This window comes from Scatophagus argus, chromosome 2, assembly GCF_020382885.2.
Source record: "Scatophagus argus isolate fScaArg1 chromosome 2, fScaArg1.pri, whole genome shotgun sequence".
NCBI classification, from domain to species: domain Eukaryota; kingdom Metazoa; phylum Chordata; class Actinopteri; family Scatophagidae; genus Scatophagus; species Scatophagus argus.
In genome coordinates, this window is record NC_058494.1 from 15,832,784 (window position 1) to 15,852,322 (window position 19,539).

At 40.2% G+C, this 19,539-nt stretch overlaps 1 protein-coding gene across 8 annotated transcripts in view; it reads right to left on the reverse strand.

The window, feature by feature from the left end:
- pds5a (PDS5 cohesin associated factor A) overlaps nt 1-19,539 on the reverse strand; it is a 22,054-nt gene continuing 2,515 nt past the window's right edge. For 6 of the 8 annotated variants that reach the window (XM_046413637.1, XM_046413628.1, XM_046413610.1 and 3 more), the window contains exons 3-34: nt 13,883-14,086; nt 13,477-13,563; nt 13,293-13,390; nt 12,991-13,117; nt 12,325-12,405; nt 12,037-12,177; nt 11,199-11,314; nt 10,520-10,614; nt 10,261-10,406; nt 9,976-10,127; nt 9,699-9,812; nt 9,365-9,446; nt 9,209-9,257; nt 8,898-9,037; nt 8,440-8,555; nt 7,785-7,890; nt 7,425-7,585; nt 7,013-7,136; nt 6,676-6,834; nt 6,492-6,560; nt 6,170-6,306; nt 5,701-5,824; nt 5,073-5,277; nt 4,456-4,570; nt 4,151-4,283; nt 3,343-3,462; nt 3,012-3,074; nt 2,452-2,606; nt 2,264-2,345; nt 1,910-2,163; nt 1,437-1,701; nt 1-393 (exon numbers count right to left, since the gene is read on the reverse strand). In XM_046413637.1, the coding sequence (XP_046269593.1) occupies nt 355-393; nt 1,437-1,701; nt 1,910-2,163; nt 2,264-2,345; nt 2,452-2,606; nt 3,012-3,074; nt 3,343-3,462; nt 4,151-4,283; nt 4,456-4,570; nt 5,073-5,277; nt 5,701-5,824; nt 6,170-6,306; nt 6,492-6,560; nt 6,676-6,834; nt 7,013-7,136; nt 7,425-7,585; nt 7,785-7,890; nt 8,440-8,555; nt 8,898-9,037; nt 9,209-9,257; nt 9,365-9,446; nt 9,699-9,812; nt 9,976-10,127; nt 10,261-10,406; nt 10,520-10,614; nt 11,199-11,314; nt 12,037-12,177; nt 12,325-12,405; nt 12,991-13,117; nt 13,293-13,390; nt 13,477-13,563; nt 13,883-14,086 (4,059 nt within the window). In that variant the 3' untranslated portion in view covers nt 1-354. The remainder of the gene's footprint in view (nt 394-1,436; nt 1,702-1,909; nt 2,164-2,263; nt 2,346-2,451; nt 2,607-3,011; nt 3,075-3,342; nt 3,463-4,150; nt 4,284-4,455; nt 4,571-5,072; nt 5,278-5,700; nt 5,825-6,169; nt 6,307-6,491; nt 6,561-6,675; nt 6,835-7,012; nt 7,137-7,424; nt 7,586-7,784; nt 7,891-8,439; nt 8,556-8,897; nt 9,038-9,208; nt 9,258-9,364; nt 9,447-9,698; nt 9,813-9,975; nt 10,128-10,260; nt 10,407-10,519; nt 10,615-11,198; nt 11,315-12,036; nt 12,178-12,324; nt 12,406-12,990; nt 13,118-13,292; nt 13,391-13,476; nt 13,564-13,882; nt 14,087-19,539) is intronic. The other 2 variants (XM_046413665.1, XM_046413673.1) reach the window with 2 other exon arrangements.

The following is a 19,539-nucleotide window of genomic DNA, read 5'->3' on the forward strand; positions in this document are numbered from 1 at the left end:
TCGGATTTTTCCCAGGGAATTTAATAAGCAACAATCATAACCAGATTAAAACGTTTGTAAAATGTCCATCCTGTTTTTTTTTTTCTTAAAAATGGCTCCACAAAAGAAGCAAAGAGCAACAAACACAAAGGGGAAAAAAAATAACATTTCTGGAGTAAGACCTACATACAATGAGCTTCAAATCATGACTATAAGGTATTTAAAACCTTCTAGGGTGTCAGTGGTGTGTGTTGCATTTGTGTGTACATGTGTGTGTTTTAAGAAAGGTCCATAATGTGTCCAGGAAAGCTTTAGAGTCAGAGGAGCGCTGTGCGTAGGGGTTGGAAGGTAGAAGGAAGAGTCTGGCCCATTTCTCTACAGTCTTGATTTCACCTTTACTGGTTTCCTCTTTACCTGAAAGACAACACAGCTTGGACTCAGGTGAAAAGAACAAAAATCAGGCTGACATTAACCCAAGTAGACCATCCTAACACAGAATGACCACCGGACACTGATGTAATTTTCTGTGGCTTGTTGCTTAAAGAATAGGAAACGTAAATGTGACGAAAACTTTCATCTTAAGGTTATGTTTTCTGTGAGATGTGTACCTAATAGCAGCAAACTGTAGCTGCAGATGTCTGTGGAAACTAAAAGGAGAAGCGTATATATACACTGAAAGTAAAGATTGAAATAAAAAAAAAAATAAAATAAACAAGTCCAGAACTCAATAAGAAAAACAGTACATACAATATACTGCAAGTAAACTGAAATCAATGTAATATGTATCTTTTGTCTATGGTTGTGTGATGACTGACACAAACTGCTTAGTATAAATCCTGTTAAGGGCTCAAAATTAGCATGTGTGGGTGATTTTGGAATCCACCAGCCCCATGTGGCAGGTGGACAAAAATGTTCATTTTCAACCCTGTTCTGTAATTATTCAGTTTAGGAAAAATACAATCCCAAGTGAAATCTTGTGCAGAAAAACTGATGTGGCTTTGTGTTGTACTGAAAACTCCAAGTCCTACATTTTTAAAATCTATAGCTTTCACGTGGGGCACTGCAGATCTTTGCACATCCTGTAAAATTGTGGAACTGATCTTTTTTTTCTTCCCATTTTTAAGTATATGTCCCTAAACTATTACACATACATTTCCCAGAATGCAACTCCCCAAAGTGAGTTTGTAATGCAGGTTGTCGGCTAAGAATTTGTCATGTCCAAGCCAAAACATCACACTTGACATCATCACTGTTGTTTTCTCAGACTCTCTTTAGAAAGCCCTCTTTTAGAGCCACGAGACGTTAGACGACACTTTATGTGTGATACCATTTTCATGCTTGTATCAAGTCTGTTCAGGGGCGTACACATGGGTGTACACACACAATTCCCCGAAACCAGTTTGGCCTTGTAGTGGGATGAGCTGTACTTAAAGACATACTGAACTAAATCAACTCACTGTTAACTTCTCTGCCTCGTCTCCACTCTTGCGCTCTCCCTGCCTGCCAGAGGGAAGTGCCCTCCTTGTACAAATGGTACCTCCCTGGAGGTATTTCTCTCTGTCCTTCCTGCCACAGATAACCGCCTCTGGACTGGACTCAAGCTCCATCTCAATGTCGCCATCGCTGCCCAGGAGGAGGGCACCTATCCCTACAGCTTTCCCTGTCTGCTCTCCATACTCAGACTTTCTTACTTTTTGATTCTCTCTGCTTACAATCTGCCACCTGAAAAGAAGAAACAAAGTTGACACGTGAAGGGGGATGGGATTTCTGTGCAATCGTGGGATCAGGGTGTGTTCATTTTAAGAGATGTGCTACAAAGTTAAAGAGCCACTTGTCAAACCTTTTCTTATTAATTTCCTTTTTCATCATTTATTCGGCAAAGCTACGATAAGCCAAGCTTATTTTTCCCTTCCCTCAGCTCGTCTCTCACCTCTGCAAGTCAATCTGTCTCTTTGACCCTTCATCGTTCTGCTGCTGCTTTGACATCTTGCTGTTCGTTGACTCTGCTGATGGGTTGGAGCTGGGGTCAGCTGCTCTCTTCCTGCCTCTACCGGCTCCACCCCCCGTCGGTGCCTCTTTTTCAGCCGCTGCAGGTGCAGCAGCAGCTTTAGGAGGGCGGCCGCGTCGTTTGACAGGTGATGCTTCTGTCTCGGCGTCAGTGGTCGCATTCTGACTTGCCTCCACCTGTGTGGGACAGTTGGGGAAAGCTTAGTTAAGGTAACTCTGCTCAGCGCTGCAGTATGTGCAGTCCCAGCTGACGTCTGGTTGTCCTGTTTGAGTTTACCTTCTTGACCTCGTCATTCTTGATGACCGGGTTCTCGTTGTTTTCCTGGGCTCGGCTCTCTGATGAGTCAGTGGCATCATTGCTGTTAATACAAGAAACGTTAAAAAAAATCCCTCAGCTGATAGAGGAATCATTTTTCTTTGTGTGTATGCACGTGTGAGCGAGTGAGTGTGTGTGTGTGCCTGTACCTGTTCTTGTTGATGGCTGAGGAGCTCAGTGGGGAAGAGTTGGTGCTGGTGTTACTGACTGTGTCTGAGGCTGTGGTGGTCTTGGTGAAGATCCTCCTCCCTGGCACCGTCAGAGGTTTGTTCACAGCTGCCAACACTGGAGCTGGTTTAGGCTGCTTAAAGAAAGGTGGGGGGGGGGTTGGAGGGTGTAGTTTTTAGACTGGTAAGCATTTGATAGTTGAGAGTCCCGGCAATTATGTTGTTGGTAAAACCAATCGGTGATTAGGACTCAATTTATCAATCTGTCCCCACTCCGCAGCTCCTTTGAACTTAACTATCCTTATGACAACTTGATGCTACAAATAGTCAATCAGTTATCAGTTAGTCGACCTTTTCTGACATTTCCGAGACTAAAAGATTTGTGGATTAATCGTGAAAATAACGGCCAGATTCTTTCAGAATGAAAAATAATTGTTTTAGCAGTATTAAGCTATAATGTGGATTGCTTAGTAAAAGAGAGCAATTTGGAGCAGTGCTCCTATTCACAACGTTCATGAAAGCATCGAGTGTTTTGCACGTACCTTTCCAGTCAGCAGCATTTGTCTCATCTCTGTCGTCAGATATTCTTTATCATTTTTGAAGTCCTGTTGGATAGAAGAAACGTCAGAAATCTTTGATTGGCATAAACTGCTAAACACAAACATCAACCACAAAAAGTTGTGATTTTGGCTTTGATCACACAAGTGTGAGCGAATACAAGTCGTTCTTATGAAGACTTTGAAATGGTCAGTGTTGTGAGGCCTCTTTTTTGCAAGGGGAAAGTCAGGGTTGTCTGACAGGCATTTGTTTTCAAATAATTATAATAATCATTCTTATTTTTAGGTGTTAGGTTTGTGTGCGTGTGTTTATTGCCTTGTCTTGTATGAGGAAGAACTTGGAAGGTAGGACAGGGTCTTTCGGAGAATCCAGATGACATGCAGTGCTCTTGTTGGCGATAACGAAGAGAGCAACATCACAGACAATGTACAGCTTCTGTAACCACAACAACATGAGACACACATCATTAGATAATGTTGAGAATGATGTTTGATAATTTGACGGGGCCCAGCAAGTTCTTATTGTTTTTGCTTCCAGACTGCCTTCCCATGAACATACACTCGCCATATTCCTCACAGTCTGTATATGATCAAAAAAATGGGAAACTCTGATGCTGGTGGTGCTATAGCTGTCATATAGTGTTCAAAATGTCAAACATTATTATTATAACCCATATGTGCTACAGATAAGCAAAAAATCAAATTTTATGTTTTACAGTTATACATCATCTTCTCTACTAGGATTTCATTTTGGTTGTTTATCCCTCTTTTTTCCCTGTTAGCTCAGGCACAATAATCATACAGTATGTCACAGCGTAGTGTCAAATCTGTTTCCCATTTGCAACCCTCCACATAGGGGTAAATAATTTTTGAAATTTAAAAACATAATGCACACCAGGAACAGAGCTGTTGGCTTTGCTATTAGTCCTAAAGTTCCGTTTGTAAGAATGAATGGAAGGTGTTTTTGCTTCATGCTCGCCGACCAGGCAGCACAGGCAGTAGCAGAGCTGAAACAATGTCTGTCTAAATGAAGTTCGGTCAACATGTTATGTCTGCAACCCTCAACTGGGAAATTTAAAAGGCAGCTAACGGTAATTAGCAGTTATATGTGTGTGTGTGTGTACCTCATTGGCCTTTGCATCATCAGGACATTGTGCATCCTTGGTCTGTTTGATGTTCTCTACCATCTTCCTAAGAAAGGCATGACTGTTGTTCTCATTCTTGGTCATCAGCACTTCCAGCATGAACCACAGACACCTACGCACATGAGCACAGGTACAGTAAAACAGGCTGCATGTCACTGCTTTAGTTATCACCACGAGTCCAGAGTATAAAATATATCTCTTAGAAAACTGACAAAAAAAAAAGAATATGAATATGAATATATATCAAATCCATGAAACCAAAAATACAGTACGTCAACACTCACTCTTTGATGTCTTTGAGCTGTTCATATTCATGTGGTTTTGTGAAGTCTGGGTCATGGGCCAGCAGGTGGATCATATAAGGGACAACATACTCAGGAAGGAGGGAGACAAGTTTTTCTGAGGGAAGAGAAAAAATGAATGTTTCCATCATCTGTTTTTTATGGACATTTTCAATTTGCCAGTCAAGAAGCATGAAAACATCAAAATATTGCATCAAAGTGCAATGGAAATAGTAAATAAATGCTGACAGATATGAAAAGTGACTTAAACATCCACCGAGTCTCAGATTCCAAAGCAGATGAAAACAGATGTGGTCTGATGAGGAGACAGTTACCTTCCTCAAATTACTACATGCAATAAATGCAATATTCAACATGTCACCAGTTAACAGCACCTGACTGGAGAAGTAGCTCCACTCACTCCTAATATGAGCGCAACAACAGAATCAGGCATTAATCTGCGTTGTATTTTGCAGATTTTCTCAATAATCCTGTTAATCCTGCTTTTAATCGAAACTGACTTTTGTGATCTGTCATAGCGTGAACTGTTGTCCAATAATAAAACACAAAAGCAGCCATGTGTAATCATGACGTTTCAGCATGATGGGCTGAACACTGACCCTGAGCGAGTGGGTTTTGTTTGATGTACTCTCTGCGGACGGAGATGTTCTTGAGGAGGCACTGTCGGGCGTGGGCGCGGCGCTCCTTCACCGGGTCTTTGGCACACAGGGCGAAGACGGCCAGGTACTCCAGGGGCAGCAGCAGTTTGACGAGAGCCAAATGTAACTTCTGAGCAAAGATCTGACGAACCTGGTAGCACTCGTCCTGTACAAAAGAATGGACAGACTCGCAGTCAAACTCAAGTCAAACGATTCCATCATACAAGAGAGAGAAGAAGACTATCAGCACTGACAAAAGGAAATATTTTCTTTTATTCATATAACACATAGCAAATGCATCTGACACGTAAACATTTGTACTCATTCTGTATACACAGACCACAACAGGCCTTTTTCACAGCAGACACTGTGGTTTAAGACTGTATGGAAAGTAGATGTTATTAAAAATATTAATGAGTAAATGTCAGTGATCCAAGATGCACAATACTAGGACCTCAGAGCAGCTAAATGGAATTCAGCCATCATTAAATTTTATTACACACTCCTGTGCTTCTCCTATTGTGACATGTCAACATGTCCGGTGTTAAAAAAGGCTTTAAAAAAAAGGTGACATAAATGTGAGACTGACATTGATAACGAGGCCGCAGAGCTGAAACTGTTCAGGTGTGATGATGTCATGGTAACAGGGCTCCTGGGCCAACTTCATTATGGCTCCACCTGCGGCCAGCCTCAGACGAGACATGTCTGACTTACTGCGAGGAGGAAGAAATAACAAAAGGGACAGAGGGACAGGAAATAAGACGGAAAGATAAAATAAAACAAAATCAATTTACATCTGGCTGATTTGTTCCCTCGTTGCATCAGTGAATCAGTGATAAATGATCAATTAACTTAAACCACTGTTCAACACAACTTGTTTTTCTAAAGAGCTGTTAACTTTTACTACTAAAGCTCCACATTTCAGAATGAATTAATTCTTAATTGTGCTCACCAGGCAACAAGCTAAGATGTCCATAGTTTGTTGTTTCTCTCTGGAACATCCCTACTCGATCTAAATACTCTACCAGATCTACTGTGACCTTTAACTCATGCGTTACCTGATCTTCTTCTGCTCTGTGAGGTCTCCCTCACTGACCAGCATGGCTGACAGCAGCCGCAAGGTGGAGTTTGCCGACTTGGATTGGTTGTTCTTCATTCCTAGTAACCAACGCACTAGCAGCTTGATGGCCTGCACCTACGGGAATAGGAAGAGTATGAACAATTAGAAAACGTGAGGTCCTTCCATATTTACAACATATCGTTCTTGTTTTATTAGAAATTGTCAAACAAGAGCCAAATCTTTGATTGTAGATGTGCACCTGTGACGTATAAATGTGAAATCAGTGTCTAGTAAAAATGAGTGATGCGTTTGCCTCTTACTTTAGCTAGGACCTCAGGTGAAACTTCCTCGTCAGTAGTCCACAGCTTCCCATTCTTGTTTCCAACCGACTGAGACACAAAGACACATAATAGTCACATATGTACTCTTTGCATGCAAAAATACAAAAGTGTGAAATTAAACGTGCAAATATCTGTTTTTGTACACAGTTTTATATCCACACACCCTGTCATTCATGAGCAAGTCCTTGACAATGAAATTAGCCACAATGGACTTCATTGGTGAAGCAAACTGATCTGGAGCCAGCATGGAGATGTGGCCCAGGGACACAAGTGGCGTGATGAGCTGCTCTGGGACGTCTGCATTCAGACTACGTGACAGAGGCTGGGAGTGAAAGAGAAAAAAAAAGAAAAAAGAACTTGAGTGCTTCCACGCAAAGAAATATCAACAACAGAGGATAACAACAGGAGACAAGAAATTATGGACATTTTAAGTTAAAAAAAAACAACAAAAAAACACACACTCTTTATACTACGAGGCACATCCCTGAATGGCCCTTTACCTCAAAGATCTGTGCCAACTGCACTTCCTTGTTGTTAAAGATGGCATGGATACAGTGAACAGCCTGCTTGGCCTGATGAGGAGTTCCCCGCTTGGCTTTCTGATGCAGGATGGGAATCAGAGTCCTGATGGACACATAAGAACAGACTTTAGAAAGACTTACACTGATTGATTATGAATAATTGTTCCTGTCATTCAATCCAGATGTGGACTGGTATGGCTGATGCCAAACTGACTATAGTCTTTCTGGCTAGGCTCTCTTCCTTGCCCAGTATTTTTCTCATATTTGGATGCAGAATCTCCTTTCTCTGTAGATTAATGAAGCAGCGCATAAGAATCAGAGTACTGTCCTATAGAATGTCTGTTGTTGGAATTCATTACTTGCACTCAAAAGTAAATAATTTCCCTCTTACGATCTTATCTGTTGTAGCTCTGTCTCGATCTTCTGTCCTGTGTTTCTGAATATCTGGATGGCTGCCTCGGCCACTTTTTCATCCTCCATCTTCAAACACTGAAGCAGAGACTCGTAGGTTTCTGCTGAGTGAAACGCTGTGGGGTGGGTGAACGACAGGACCTGGAGGGAGTGAAACAGTGAAATCATTTACTTTCTCACCTTGATTTGTTCATTAATCCTATTACTTGTGTGAAAGTTCACAGTCCAGTATTTTGTACATTTAAAACTGTTTGCACCTTATCAAACACATGTTATTCTGGGTATTTTCCCCCCATTTATTACAGAATGCTTGTTGCGATGCTATGTACATGCTATGTACCTTGAGTAGTTCCAGGCCAGAGCGAATGGCTGTATCAGGGGTAACGCCCTCCTCATCGTCATCAGCCGTGCCCTCAATAGACTTGTTCAGCAGCTTCACCAGAGCACTATAAGATAAACATTATAAATTATAACAATCCCCATGTGTGGTAGACAACAAACTGAAACGGTTTTAGACACCTCAAAATACAATTTCATGCATAAAACATAAGAAAAAAAACATCATGCTGCATAACTTTTGCATTAGAAGTCATTCAGCACACGTGTTTCCTCTCTCATGGTGTTTTTCCATAAAGCAGAAAGGGTTAAATCCGTTTCTTGTCTAATGCCTGCAGCTTCACCTCACCACCATTAGGTGTCTCAGTGAATGAGAAAAGCCTGCTTATGTATTACACAATGGCACAGGAAGCTTCATGTGCTCAATGTGACTCCATCACTGAGAGAGTGGAACACAGACTGCTGGTCTGAGAAAAAGACACTTAAATCTAATAGAACATGATTTACAATCCAAATTCATCCCTCTCAACTTGAGCCAAAATTTACTTTTATCAATTTTATTGGTATTATATTTTAATTTCAAGTTGTGCTCATATTCGTAATTTGCTTTACCCAACCATAATACTTGGTGTGTTGAACACATCAGGACTTTTTCTGACCTGATGGCCTCAGAGTCAATGTGGACAGGGGCGATGCGCTCCAACAGGAATTTAACCATCTCCAGAAACGGGTTGGTGGGCTGTTTAGGGAACGTCAACTTCCGAGTGATCTCCCTCTGCACACAGTACAAACAGCATTTAAACATACTACCATTAATAAAGACATTCTGATAGTACAATGTCCTTTGTTGGAATAAAAACAACTATCTTTTAAGTGACAGCACCCTGAAAATATAAAATGAACCATTTTCACTGACACTGAATAAACAAACAGTTCTCTGAGATTTAAAGCAGAGCGCTTTTTGACTGTGGCCACAGCACTGAGCTTTCAATGTGTTTTTGTGGCCCCATGTTAGCACATATGTATGTGTTACAGATCAGATCGAGTGCGAGAAGCAGACTGGCAGTCTGTATCTGAGGGTGTATGCTAAATGGACGAGTGTTCAGTATTCTCTCACCACACAGAGCTCAGCCTGTTTGCAGGAGCAGGTCGGGCTGATGAGCATCTCCAGCTGGACTCTGAGTTTCTCGTCCTCACCGAGAACCTGGTTGAACTTCTTCATGAAGTCCTGGGCCTTTCCAGCATCTGGCAAATTCTCTGTAAGCATAAAGCCCAAGTAAATTAAGATTTCAGTCACATTAAGCAGGGTGATCTTTTACATTTTGAAGAAATGGGTTGAAAAAAAAAAAAAAAAAAAAAAAAAAAAAAAAAAAAATATATATATATATATATATATATATATATATATATATGTGCTTTCTAACTTACTGGCAATACTCATCAGCTTCCCAAACATAGCTGTGTTATTGGCCTCAGACTACAAGGGGAAAGAGTGAAAATAATATCATGGATATGTCAGGACATTATCATCAGAACACATAGAGCAGGTCGTTATTTTTGTAGGCTCAGTGTGTGTCAACTCACCACTGGCAGTTTGTGCAGGTCCAGCAGCTCTTTGACGAGTCCTCTGAGCATGTTCTGACACTTCCACATCTCATTCAGGGCCCTGAAGACATCAATTAAACCAAGAGAGAGAATGCACCAGTCAGACAAGAGGAGGCGAAAACACAGGGGGGCGATCAATATGCTCTCCTTGTGATATGTACTTGTTAACCTAGTAGTGTTGTCTGAAGCTAAGATGTTGTATTTTCCAGAGAAGTGTGTTTATAAGCAAATGAGAAGAAGTCATTATCCATATGCGCAATCTAAAAATGTGTGTTTTTGCTCAGGAGAGCTAATTTATTGCAAATTTACTGACTTGACAGCATTTGTGTCCAAGCAGGCATACAGATAGTACAGACACTTCATCTTCTCCTCCGTGTCAAGACTGTGAGGGACCATGTACTGAGCAAAGATCTTCTCAACTAATAACCTAGAAAAAGAAGGGGAGAGTTTACATGAACTATGTGAAAATGGACAGCATGGAGCAACAAAGACATCCACAATTATTTTACTACATTAATAACCTTGAAATTTGTTTACAGTAATTCCATCTAGAGAAGACTCAAGATTTTTATGTCTGTGTGTATTCTCACTTGTCGTCGATGCTGTTCTGATAGTAGATGTGCAGCAGTTTGTCTTTGATCCAGCTGATCTTCTGGGCAGACTCTTTCCCAGCTTCATGGTGCAGACAGTATTTCTTATATAGCTGAGCCAGGCCCATCATGGCCTCCTTACGCACACGCCACTGAAAAGGGGGGAGGGGGGGAGACGAAAAACAGACCAGAGAGGACAGATTTAAACGGATATGAGGAAAGTCAAATTACATTTCTTGAAGTTTGAAGAAAGAAACCTGATGTATGATTGTGCATATGTCTCACCCTCTTGTCTAAGGTCCTTTCCCGTACAAAGCCCAGCAGCTGGTCATTGACCAAGTTGAGGTCTTTCTTCCCGGCATTGATGATGGTGACGATGACATCATGACGAATGGCTTCCTCTGGGTCGTGGGAACGCACTTTCAGGTACTCTGATTGAATAATAAAGAGAAAGGTGTGTAAGCCACATTTTTGTTTGGAGGATAACAGGAGACTCATGAAGAATAAGTGAGACAGCGAAATTAAAACACAAGCGAAAGCCCACCTGTGAGGTCTCTGGCAAGATCTGGATGGTTCATGAGGCAGTGGCTAGCAAACTTTACACACTCTAGCCTGACTGGGACATGGATGTCATTGAACCTGGAGAAAAACATCAGTTATAATTAATGAGATAAGCTGAATTATGCATCATACACTGAGAAATCAGGTGAGCAATCAAGTGATCGACTGAGGTATAAAAAAGTGCAAATAAACTATGCAAATGTTTCACTTGAATACTACTGTTAAGATGTCTTCTGCACTGCTAATTCAGTACTGTACTGTTCACCTGAACTGATTTTCCATTATAAAATTATCTTACAATTAGCAGAACTCAAAACTTAACTGGGCCTTGCTCGCTTTTATCTTCATAGACATTGAACCAGATGTGATTCCTGTGCTTTGTTTTACTGTTTCAAGTGAGAACTCGTATACCTAGGGCCATCTACATCTCAATTTAACTCCAAAAGAGGTCTCTTAAATCATCTGCAGACCATTACAACCCCCACTCTCAAGTCGCTACCAGGTAAATTCCTTCTTTTGCTTCATGAGTTAACCAGTTCTTGAAACAATGCAGTCTTTTCTCAAAACTTTCTGTGTAATATTTTGAAATTTCTACGGTGTGTGTTCTACAAAAGAAAGTATTGCATCACTTTTCTTTTGATTAGTCTCGACACGTTACTCACCGTCCTAAGAAGCACTGCCACAGTGGTCTGTTCTGCGAGGCCAACTCTGAGTCTTTGGCCCCAAACAACTTAGCTAGCAACCGTACAACAGCTAGACGCTCCTCGCCATCATTGCTCTGCGCACACAAAACAAACATGTATGTGCAAGTTAGAGAAACTAAGTGACAGTGACAGGAGAACTAAACACTCAAGTCTGGCTAAACTTCACTAAAGTTGATGCGGACAGTGGGCTTCGCCATAAGAGCATAAGTCTTTTCCACATAAGGGGAGAAACACAAGCAACACTGCAGAACACCTGGGGGAAGTGTAACACATGCAGGAGGAAAAATACCATTTTCAACAGCCTAGTGTGCAGTTCATCACTCGTTACTCCATCCACCTCAGGTATCTCATGTATGCTAGCAGCCTATAGCCCACATGAAATTAATTATACAGACATGGAATAATGATTTAAAGTAATCACTGGCCTGCTTGCTTAGGTATAAATGTGTTTGTTTTCACAAACTCAATAGGAAATCATCAGAGCATAATCCGAACTGTTCAGAAGTTCAGAGTGCTAAGTAATTGTTTATTTTAAATTTCAATTATGACAGTATAGTCTGTTGTAGTGATTTTTTCAAACAATGCTGCTGAAGTTCCTCCTCAATGGTGTTCTTTTATATACATTACATTTGAGAAAACAGTGTTTGATTTTTCTTCTAAACAAAAAAAAACAGATGAGAGGGCTGTTAAAGTACCAACGGTACCAAGTGGTAACAGCAGGATAGCACCACCATTAAAATCTTGACAATACCCAGCCCTAATCTCAGGTGACATGTACTGTGCATGGTGTGTTAACCTTTAGTTTGAATTCCAGCTGTGGCATGACAGAAGTAAGCAGCATTGGGTCAATGGCAAACAACTCCTGGATGAGATCAAAGACGTGCTCCGATAGGTCGCTTACTGATGACTTGCCCATCACTAAAACCTGATTGAAGAACTGAGGAAGGAGATAAATATTTAATTAAACAAGATGTACTGTAGATACAGTGATAAATGGAGACAGAGTCTGGGGACGAGACTGGGAAAAACAAAGATATAGGGGCAAAGTGAAAATGATAAGAGAGACATAGAAAATGTTGCTCACGTTTGCAATACACGTCTCTATGGTCTGGACGGTCCTCTTCAGCAGAGTTTTGGCAAGATCATACGCCTGCTTGTTCAGATTCTGTTCCAAGGAAAGTTAAACATTGACTGGTTAGTTCCACTGACAATGAACATCTTACTCAAACATTCACTGTTACACAGAACATCAGGCTTTTGGTCAGTGTCCAATGTGATGGCAGCTGAAAGTAATTTGCATCAGGAAAAAAAGCCGGTCTTGCTCCAAAAAGACGCCACTCATCAGAGCTCAGTGTAGTAAGTTTCCTTTTGTGGTGAGGACAGCTCAGAATAGCTTTCCAATATTAGAAAGAAAAGGCAAAAATCAAAGAGACCTCATAGAAGCTGCTGATTTTACACCCAAGCAAAACAAATTCATTAAATAAGCTATCAAACCACAAAGTGCTTGTGCTGCAAATGGTGGCTTTGTGTTATTTTTTCAGTTTTTTCAGACAGCATTTATATACTCAAAATAAATACACAGGATTTATTTTTGAAAAAATAAAATGCAAAGATAAAAACACAAATATGACACATGAAAAGGTAACCACCACAGTCACATAATTACTTCTGGAGATCTTTCTAAATGCTACAAAATGAATACAAACAAATGATATTATAATTAGTTGATCAATATGGATCAGTTTCCCACCTTGTGTGCAGGGATGAGGTTGATGAGGATGGTATCCAGCAACTCCTGTGTGACTCCGTCTCCCTCCATGATGATGGAACTCATCAGGTCCATCATGTGCATCTGCACCTTCTGGTTATGGCTGTTGCTGTGGAGACACAGTGAAAGACAGGCGCAGACAGTTAAAGTGTTAGCTGAAGAAACGACGAAGAAAAATTAAATTCATAACTGTACAAAAATAAAGAAAAAGAACATAAAATGGGTCTGAAAAGCAGTAATATTTCAGTGTGTGGAGGGGGGAAAAAACAAAGCAAAGGTCTTACTTGATGACAGAGAAGAGAGTTTTAAAAAGCTGGATGAAGATCTCGTTGCAGTCCTCCAGTTCAAAGCATATGTTGTAGGACTTCACCCACGCTAAGTTCTAGAGAAACGCATAAGAAACGTCATTCCTTCATCAGCAGCTTGCTATACTGTCACTTTAATCAAAACACACGTTTATCTCCTCACCTCCAGCAGATAGAAGTATCTGTTGAACTGAGGACTCTTGGTGTCTTCCAGTCCCTTTAGCTGTCTCGTGATGAACAGGAAGATGTCCTGGACACGAGACAGGAAAACATTTGAGCTTGTGAATGAGTTAATTGTTTCTATATTAACAGTGCTGAGTGCATGAAAAAAGAAAGTCGAAAGACTTAGACAGTCAGGGCCATTCTTCTTTTTAATTAAAATGATAAAACATTGCTTTGTAATGTAATTTAATAGTGGACTGGTGATATTTAACTGGCAGCTATTTGTCAAATGCGCTTATATAAACATCAAATGTGCCACTTGGACTACATTTGAATAATGTTCGAGGGTGAGCGCTTTAACACTTCAAAGACAATTTCATACAGTAGTCACGGGTTAGTTTCCTAACCTTGAGTTTGTCGTGGGAGGTGTAGGGGGCCTCCGGAGCATAGATCCTGAAGATGTCAGCCAGACAGCAGGCCACCAGTAGCCGCACATCTTTATTGGGGTTCCTGAGGAAGAACTCTGAGGCAAGGTGGAGTGCCAAGGCAAGATACTGCTGCTTCTCCTCTTCGGAGTCTTGATCCATGTCCATATAGGTTTTCACCACCATCTGTGAAACAGGGCAACAAGGGAGGAGGGTGAGATGACAACATCCTGAGTGGGCCAAAATTAAAAATAGTAAAGAAAACTGAAGCAGCTCTGCTTTTAAAAAATATAGTCTAAATGATAACTTTAGTTTGATGATTTCCTACAGAGCTTTCTATCTAGACAATGTTAAACAATGGACTAAAGCATCAGTGTGGAGCGCTTGTAGCAGAAGGTTTGGACAAGTTTGGACAGCCTCTCAAAATACTGACATTCCAACAGCTTTTCATGTGAGATGGGTGCTCCTGCAAAGTGACATGGAGCTAGACACCAATGATGCAGGGTGTCGTTAACCACTGTGGGTTCTGTCAAATTATTTTGTACTGCTCTGTAGTTCACTTGCACACAATTCTGTGTTACAGAAACAACATCTCAAGTTTGATTTTTAGCAAAATGGCCACAGACGGAATTGCGGTCACATGACAGCCACTTACCCAAAAAAGATTGTTCCCCATAAAAGTAAACAGAAAAACTTTTTTTTCCTGAGCTTCAACAAAACTTCAATGAAACTTTCTGTTATCAAAACATGTGCAACAAAAAAATAAAATGTCTCAAACAGCCATAGCAGAAAATCTTTTTCAACATATGCACCAGGGGAGAAACTTTCAATGAAATGAATGGGGCACTGTCTTGGAACACAGGAGCCAATTACACTGTAGTTTTTAACTATGATTAGTTGTTTTTGACAGTGATGTACTGAGAGCAAACAAGAGAGTAACATCAAGAGAGTCTGGGATGAAATGCAATATCATTCAAGGAAGCTAAAGCAATCATTCAGAGCACTTTAAAATCCACCTCAGTTACAAGCCTCTTAACCTGTCAGAGCTTGTGTGCTTGAAACAGCTAAAGTCAATTTTATATGAAGGGACAGAATAAAGCAGAAAGGCTCACCCTACAGCCACCCTAACGCTAATCAAAGCTAATAGTTAAATGGGGCTAAAGCAATGTAAAGCTTCAGAACTTGGTCATAATACTAAAGTTCTTATTATTAGAGTTGCTAGATTCAGTGACAACAATGCAACTTTGAGATATTCTAACACTTTTAACATAGGGACATTGCAAGATGAGAAAAACATTCCCCTTACTAGGAATGAAGCGAGTGTTATATGAGAGATATGAGAGTTATAGAACCAAAACAAAAAGGCCTTTAACAGCATACTGCAGATCGTAAAGTAATGTATTATTTCAATTTAGAATTGCTTGTAGGGGTTGACACTTTTCCCATTTGGATTATATTAAAGTAATCAAATAAGACCTAAACAACAAGAAGTATTATCCATATATATTTCTGTTAATATTAGTTCTTATTTCTTCTAGGTTAAGCAGGAATGCTCCTGCCTCAAGAGCTTGTTGGCAGTCTGGAATGTTATCGAGATCTCATTATGGCCAAGTGAGATATGCAAATTGAAGGAGCTTTTAATTTTTTAATTAAAAGTAAAATGTGTCACAACATACCACTATAAATAAAGCATTGTGGTGCCACAGAGATGCCGACCTGCACATAATATTCTTTGCAAAAATCACATCATGATCATTTATAATTGTCAAAAATAATGTTTTTTTTTTAATCGTTTATTAAAATCAGCTTTTCTTTACACTGCTGCTTCCTCTACGAGAATGATGGTTGCATGTGTGTGTATGAGCGAGAGGCAAAGCAGTGGAGCTCACTAAACAGCCAGGCAGCCAGCGGGGGTGGGGGATGGGCCAACAGCTCCAGCAGACTGCAGAGCACCACACTCACTTCAACACACACACACACACACACAGCAACCCTCTGCTGTTCTTAGCTGAAACAGTCACAACCCAGCTGGTGAAGGCTCTCCACTCAGAGACAAGTGTGTGGGTCTGTTAAGCTGTTGAGTGTATGTGTGTCTCCCTGCCTTCCATTTATTGTAATTTATTTGCACAGAATTTTAGCTCAATCTGAATATACATACACATACATATATACCTATGACATACTTTCAAAATGCCCGCTTGAGCTGTTGAGCAGTTTAACCATGTAATTCATGCAAGCAGCTCTGATAAGATCTCATAAACTGACAACTGTTTCCTTCCCTGAGCAGAAGACAAAAACGTATTTCTCTTCCAAACCGTCTTCATTCATGTCAATCAAACAGGTTAGCCAGGGTACTGAACCCTTCGGCTGTGTTCAAACAGAAATAGCTACATGAAAAAACTTGAAATAATGCCTTGTGGTTGTACTCTTCTGCAAACTAGTGAAGTCACAGTTTACATCTGTGTCTGTCCAGACTCATATACAGTATGTAGTGTAATTACTGACAAAGAGCTTTGTCACATGGAACAAACACTCAATATCAAGAGCTTCAAACATAAGTGTTTCACACATCTTCAACCTGGCAGCACAGAACATCTACAAAATCAGAACAGTTTCAAGGCTGACACCAGGGATTAGTGTCACCAATTCAGTATTTGACCACATATGAAATACAGTCACAGTCTCCACTTCTGTTCCTGAGCTATGCTGCTGAATAAAGACAAAAGCGTTTTGCAGAATTTTGTGATGCCACAGTGAAGCTGATCTTTGACCTTCTGGACCTTCTTATAACTCGTTTAGACATTTGTGTGTAATTTTGTCATATTCAGTGTATGAATAAAATGCATTTTGTGAGGTCACAGCAACCTTGATTTTTGAACACTCTTTCTTCTAAATGGAGAGTTTTTTCTCAGGAGAATGGGATGAATGGACAGACAGATGGATAACCCAAAGGTATAATGCCTTCGGCCAGGCATCATTGAGGTGACAGAGGACAGAAAACAACAACAATAAGTGTTTTCAACAAGGAAAACTGATAAATAGTCCAAATGGCATTTGGTGGTGGATTAAGCATCATGGATTTATTTTACAAAGTCTCTATTAAAAAAAAAGAAAAAAAAAAGAATGGGCCTGAACAAAGTCAATGATTCAAGTCCCACGAGTCAATGTAAACTGCAGAGATGTGTTTCTTTTTTGCCACGGTAAGATAAAATCCATACCCCCGTAGCCCTGTTTCAGCATTACAGGCACAGTGGAGTAATGGTGCAGCAGCCGTTGGATTGTGCTTCAGCGTATCACTGATAGTGGAGGCCACTCCAACTTTTGTTGGTGAGCACAGTACAGTTTTTGGTCTCAACACCAAAGCCAGAAGGAAACATCATTCCTGACAAGTCTCAGTATTAAAGGAACAGTTTCTCATCACAGCAAGAGGGTCCCAGGTTCGAATCCCAGTCTGGGCCCTTCTGTGTGGAGTTTGCATGTTCTCCCTGTGCATGTGTGGGTTTTCTCCTGGTACTCGGGTACCACAAACATGCACATTAGGTTAATTGGCTACTCTACATTCCCCCTAGGCGTGTGCGGTTGTCTGTCTTGACTGGAGATCACTTTCACCCATAGTTATTTGTTATTTGTGGTCACTCGCGTCAATATCAAAACTGCTTGTCACATAATTTCTATTGGAGCTGTGTCTACTGCCGAAGCATACTTAGAGGCTCATTTTAAGATTTTTTCATATTGAGTTTGTGGTCATTCAATATAATGCTGCTATCTGCGATCAATTAACTAGTGGACAATATCCCCACGTTCTACTCTTCCTGTCTGCTGACAATTGCACACGCCCTGCAGAAAAACAGAGAACGGGAAACAAAGACAGACACATTCTCTAGTATTATGTCCCTCTTGTAAAGGCACTGATTGTGCTGCTATTCTCTTCTTTAACTTGGGCTTACTTGTGCCATTTGTGAGGCAGACACTAGAGTAAGTTAGAAAAGTAAGAAGAATTGAAAAAATGTTCAAATAAAAAAATAACCTATAATAATAGAAACAGAGTAATGTTTTCTTTCCAATATCTTCAACTGACAAATAATACCAGCACACCTGCCACAGCACTGTCACAGAGATGACAAGTCCTCAACCTGCTGCTGGCTGCTTCTCATTTACCACATAGTAACTTGAGAGTGGTATCAGTTTTTTTCATCTAATTCTCTGCAAGAGCAAGGGAATTTATGAACTTAACTATTCCTTTAGCTAAAGGAACAGTTTCTCACTCTAAGAAATTAGTAGAGGTTTGAAACAGTCCTATCTACAATACATAGTCAGATCAAGCAGACATTGTGTTCAGAATGCTTATTAGAGCCGCCCTGATTAGTCTATTAATCGCTAAGTTGGTTGAAAGAATTAGTTGTTCTATTCTTTATGACAGTAAATGAAGAACATTTGGGTTGTGGAGTATTGTTTGGACTAAAAAAAAAATCTGCAAATGTCATACTAGGCTCTGGCAATTTATTTCACTGTTTTTGTTTTAAAGGACATTTTAGAAACTAAACGGTTAATCCTGAAATCCTGACACAATTAAATTGATATGAAAATAACTGTTAGTGGCAGCAGCATTCCTTTTCGTTCCTTTCTCTACACAATGCTTTTCTTTAATAGATCAAAGAGACCATAACCAGTCTGTGCTGGTGAAAATATTTTGCCACTGGGTCAGGTCTGTGAGCTATTACCTTTTCAACCCATAAACACTCTTCTCTGTCCTGCTTCAACAGCAATGTGAGCTCTGATGATGATGTGATGTTAACAATTCATATCTGTGTAAATCTCTAAAATAATTATTGTTGTTCCACTATTTGCATTCAAGGTGTAAGAACCACTTAAGAAAATCACATATGTAAGGCTACGGTATATTTTAATTCATATATAGAAATTAATATTTTGTTCTGGGTTAATATTATATTTTTATTTGCATTATCGTGCCATAGAATGCTGCAGTTGAAGCAACTATAACTTGTTTATGAAATTAATTGCACCGTATGATGTGACTGGCATTGTATTGTTGAGAGCTACTTGGTGCTTTTTGATTAACAAGGCAGCTCGTATAGAGTGGAACAGCACAACTTTTTGACTGTGCAAAGAGTCATTAAAAGTGCCTGTGTTTAGGAGGTTAACCAGGTATGGACATGTCACTATGTTCAGTAATGGATTGGGTTGAGACATTAATGTGGACTTGCTGTTGTAACTGAGGAATGATCAATAAAAGTTTGTTCAAGATACCTGCACAGTTCTAAGCCCTTTGGAATTGATCATACTACAGTGAGACACACGTCAATAAGTTTACCACCTATACAAGCTAAGTGGTCTTACGCAAGGTATTACTCACTATACACCATTATCACCCATGCGCCCACAATTCTTTATAAAAATGCAATAGACATATGAAGTCATGAAGCCAGATATGGATACAGCATTTACATATCAGTTCTTGATAACCATCCCTGAACAACAGCATGTCCTGTGTTGTGTCCAACTCAAATTCAGCAACACCAAAATACTATAGTAGTGATGGCAAGCTTATGAGTAAGAGAGAGAGAGCTCAGCAAAATGACAAAAGACTGGGGAAAATAGCTTACTAAAGGAGAATAATG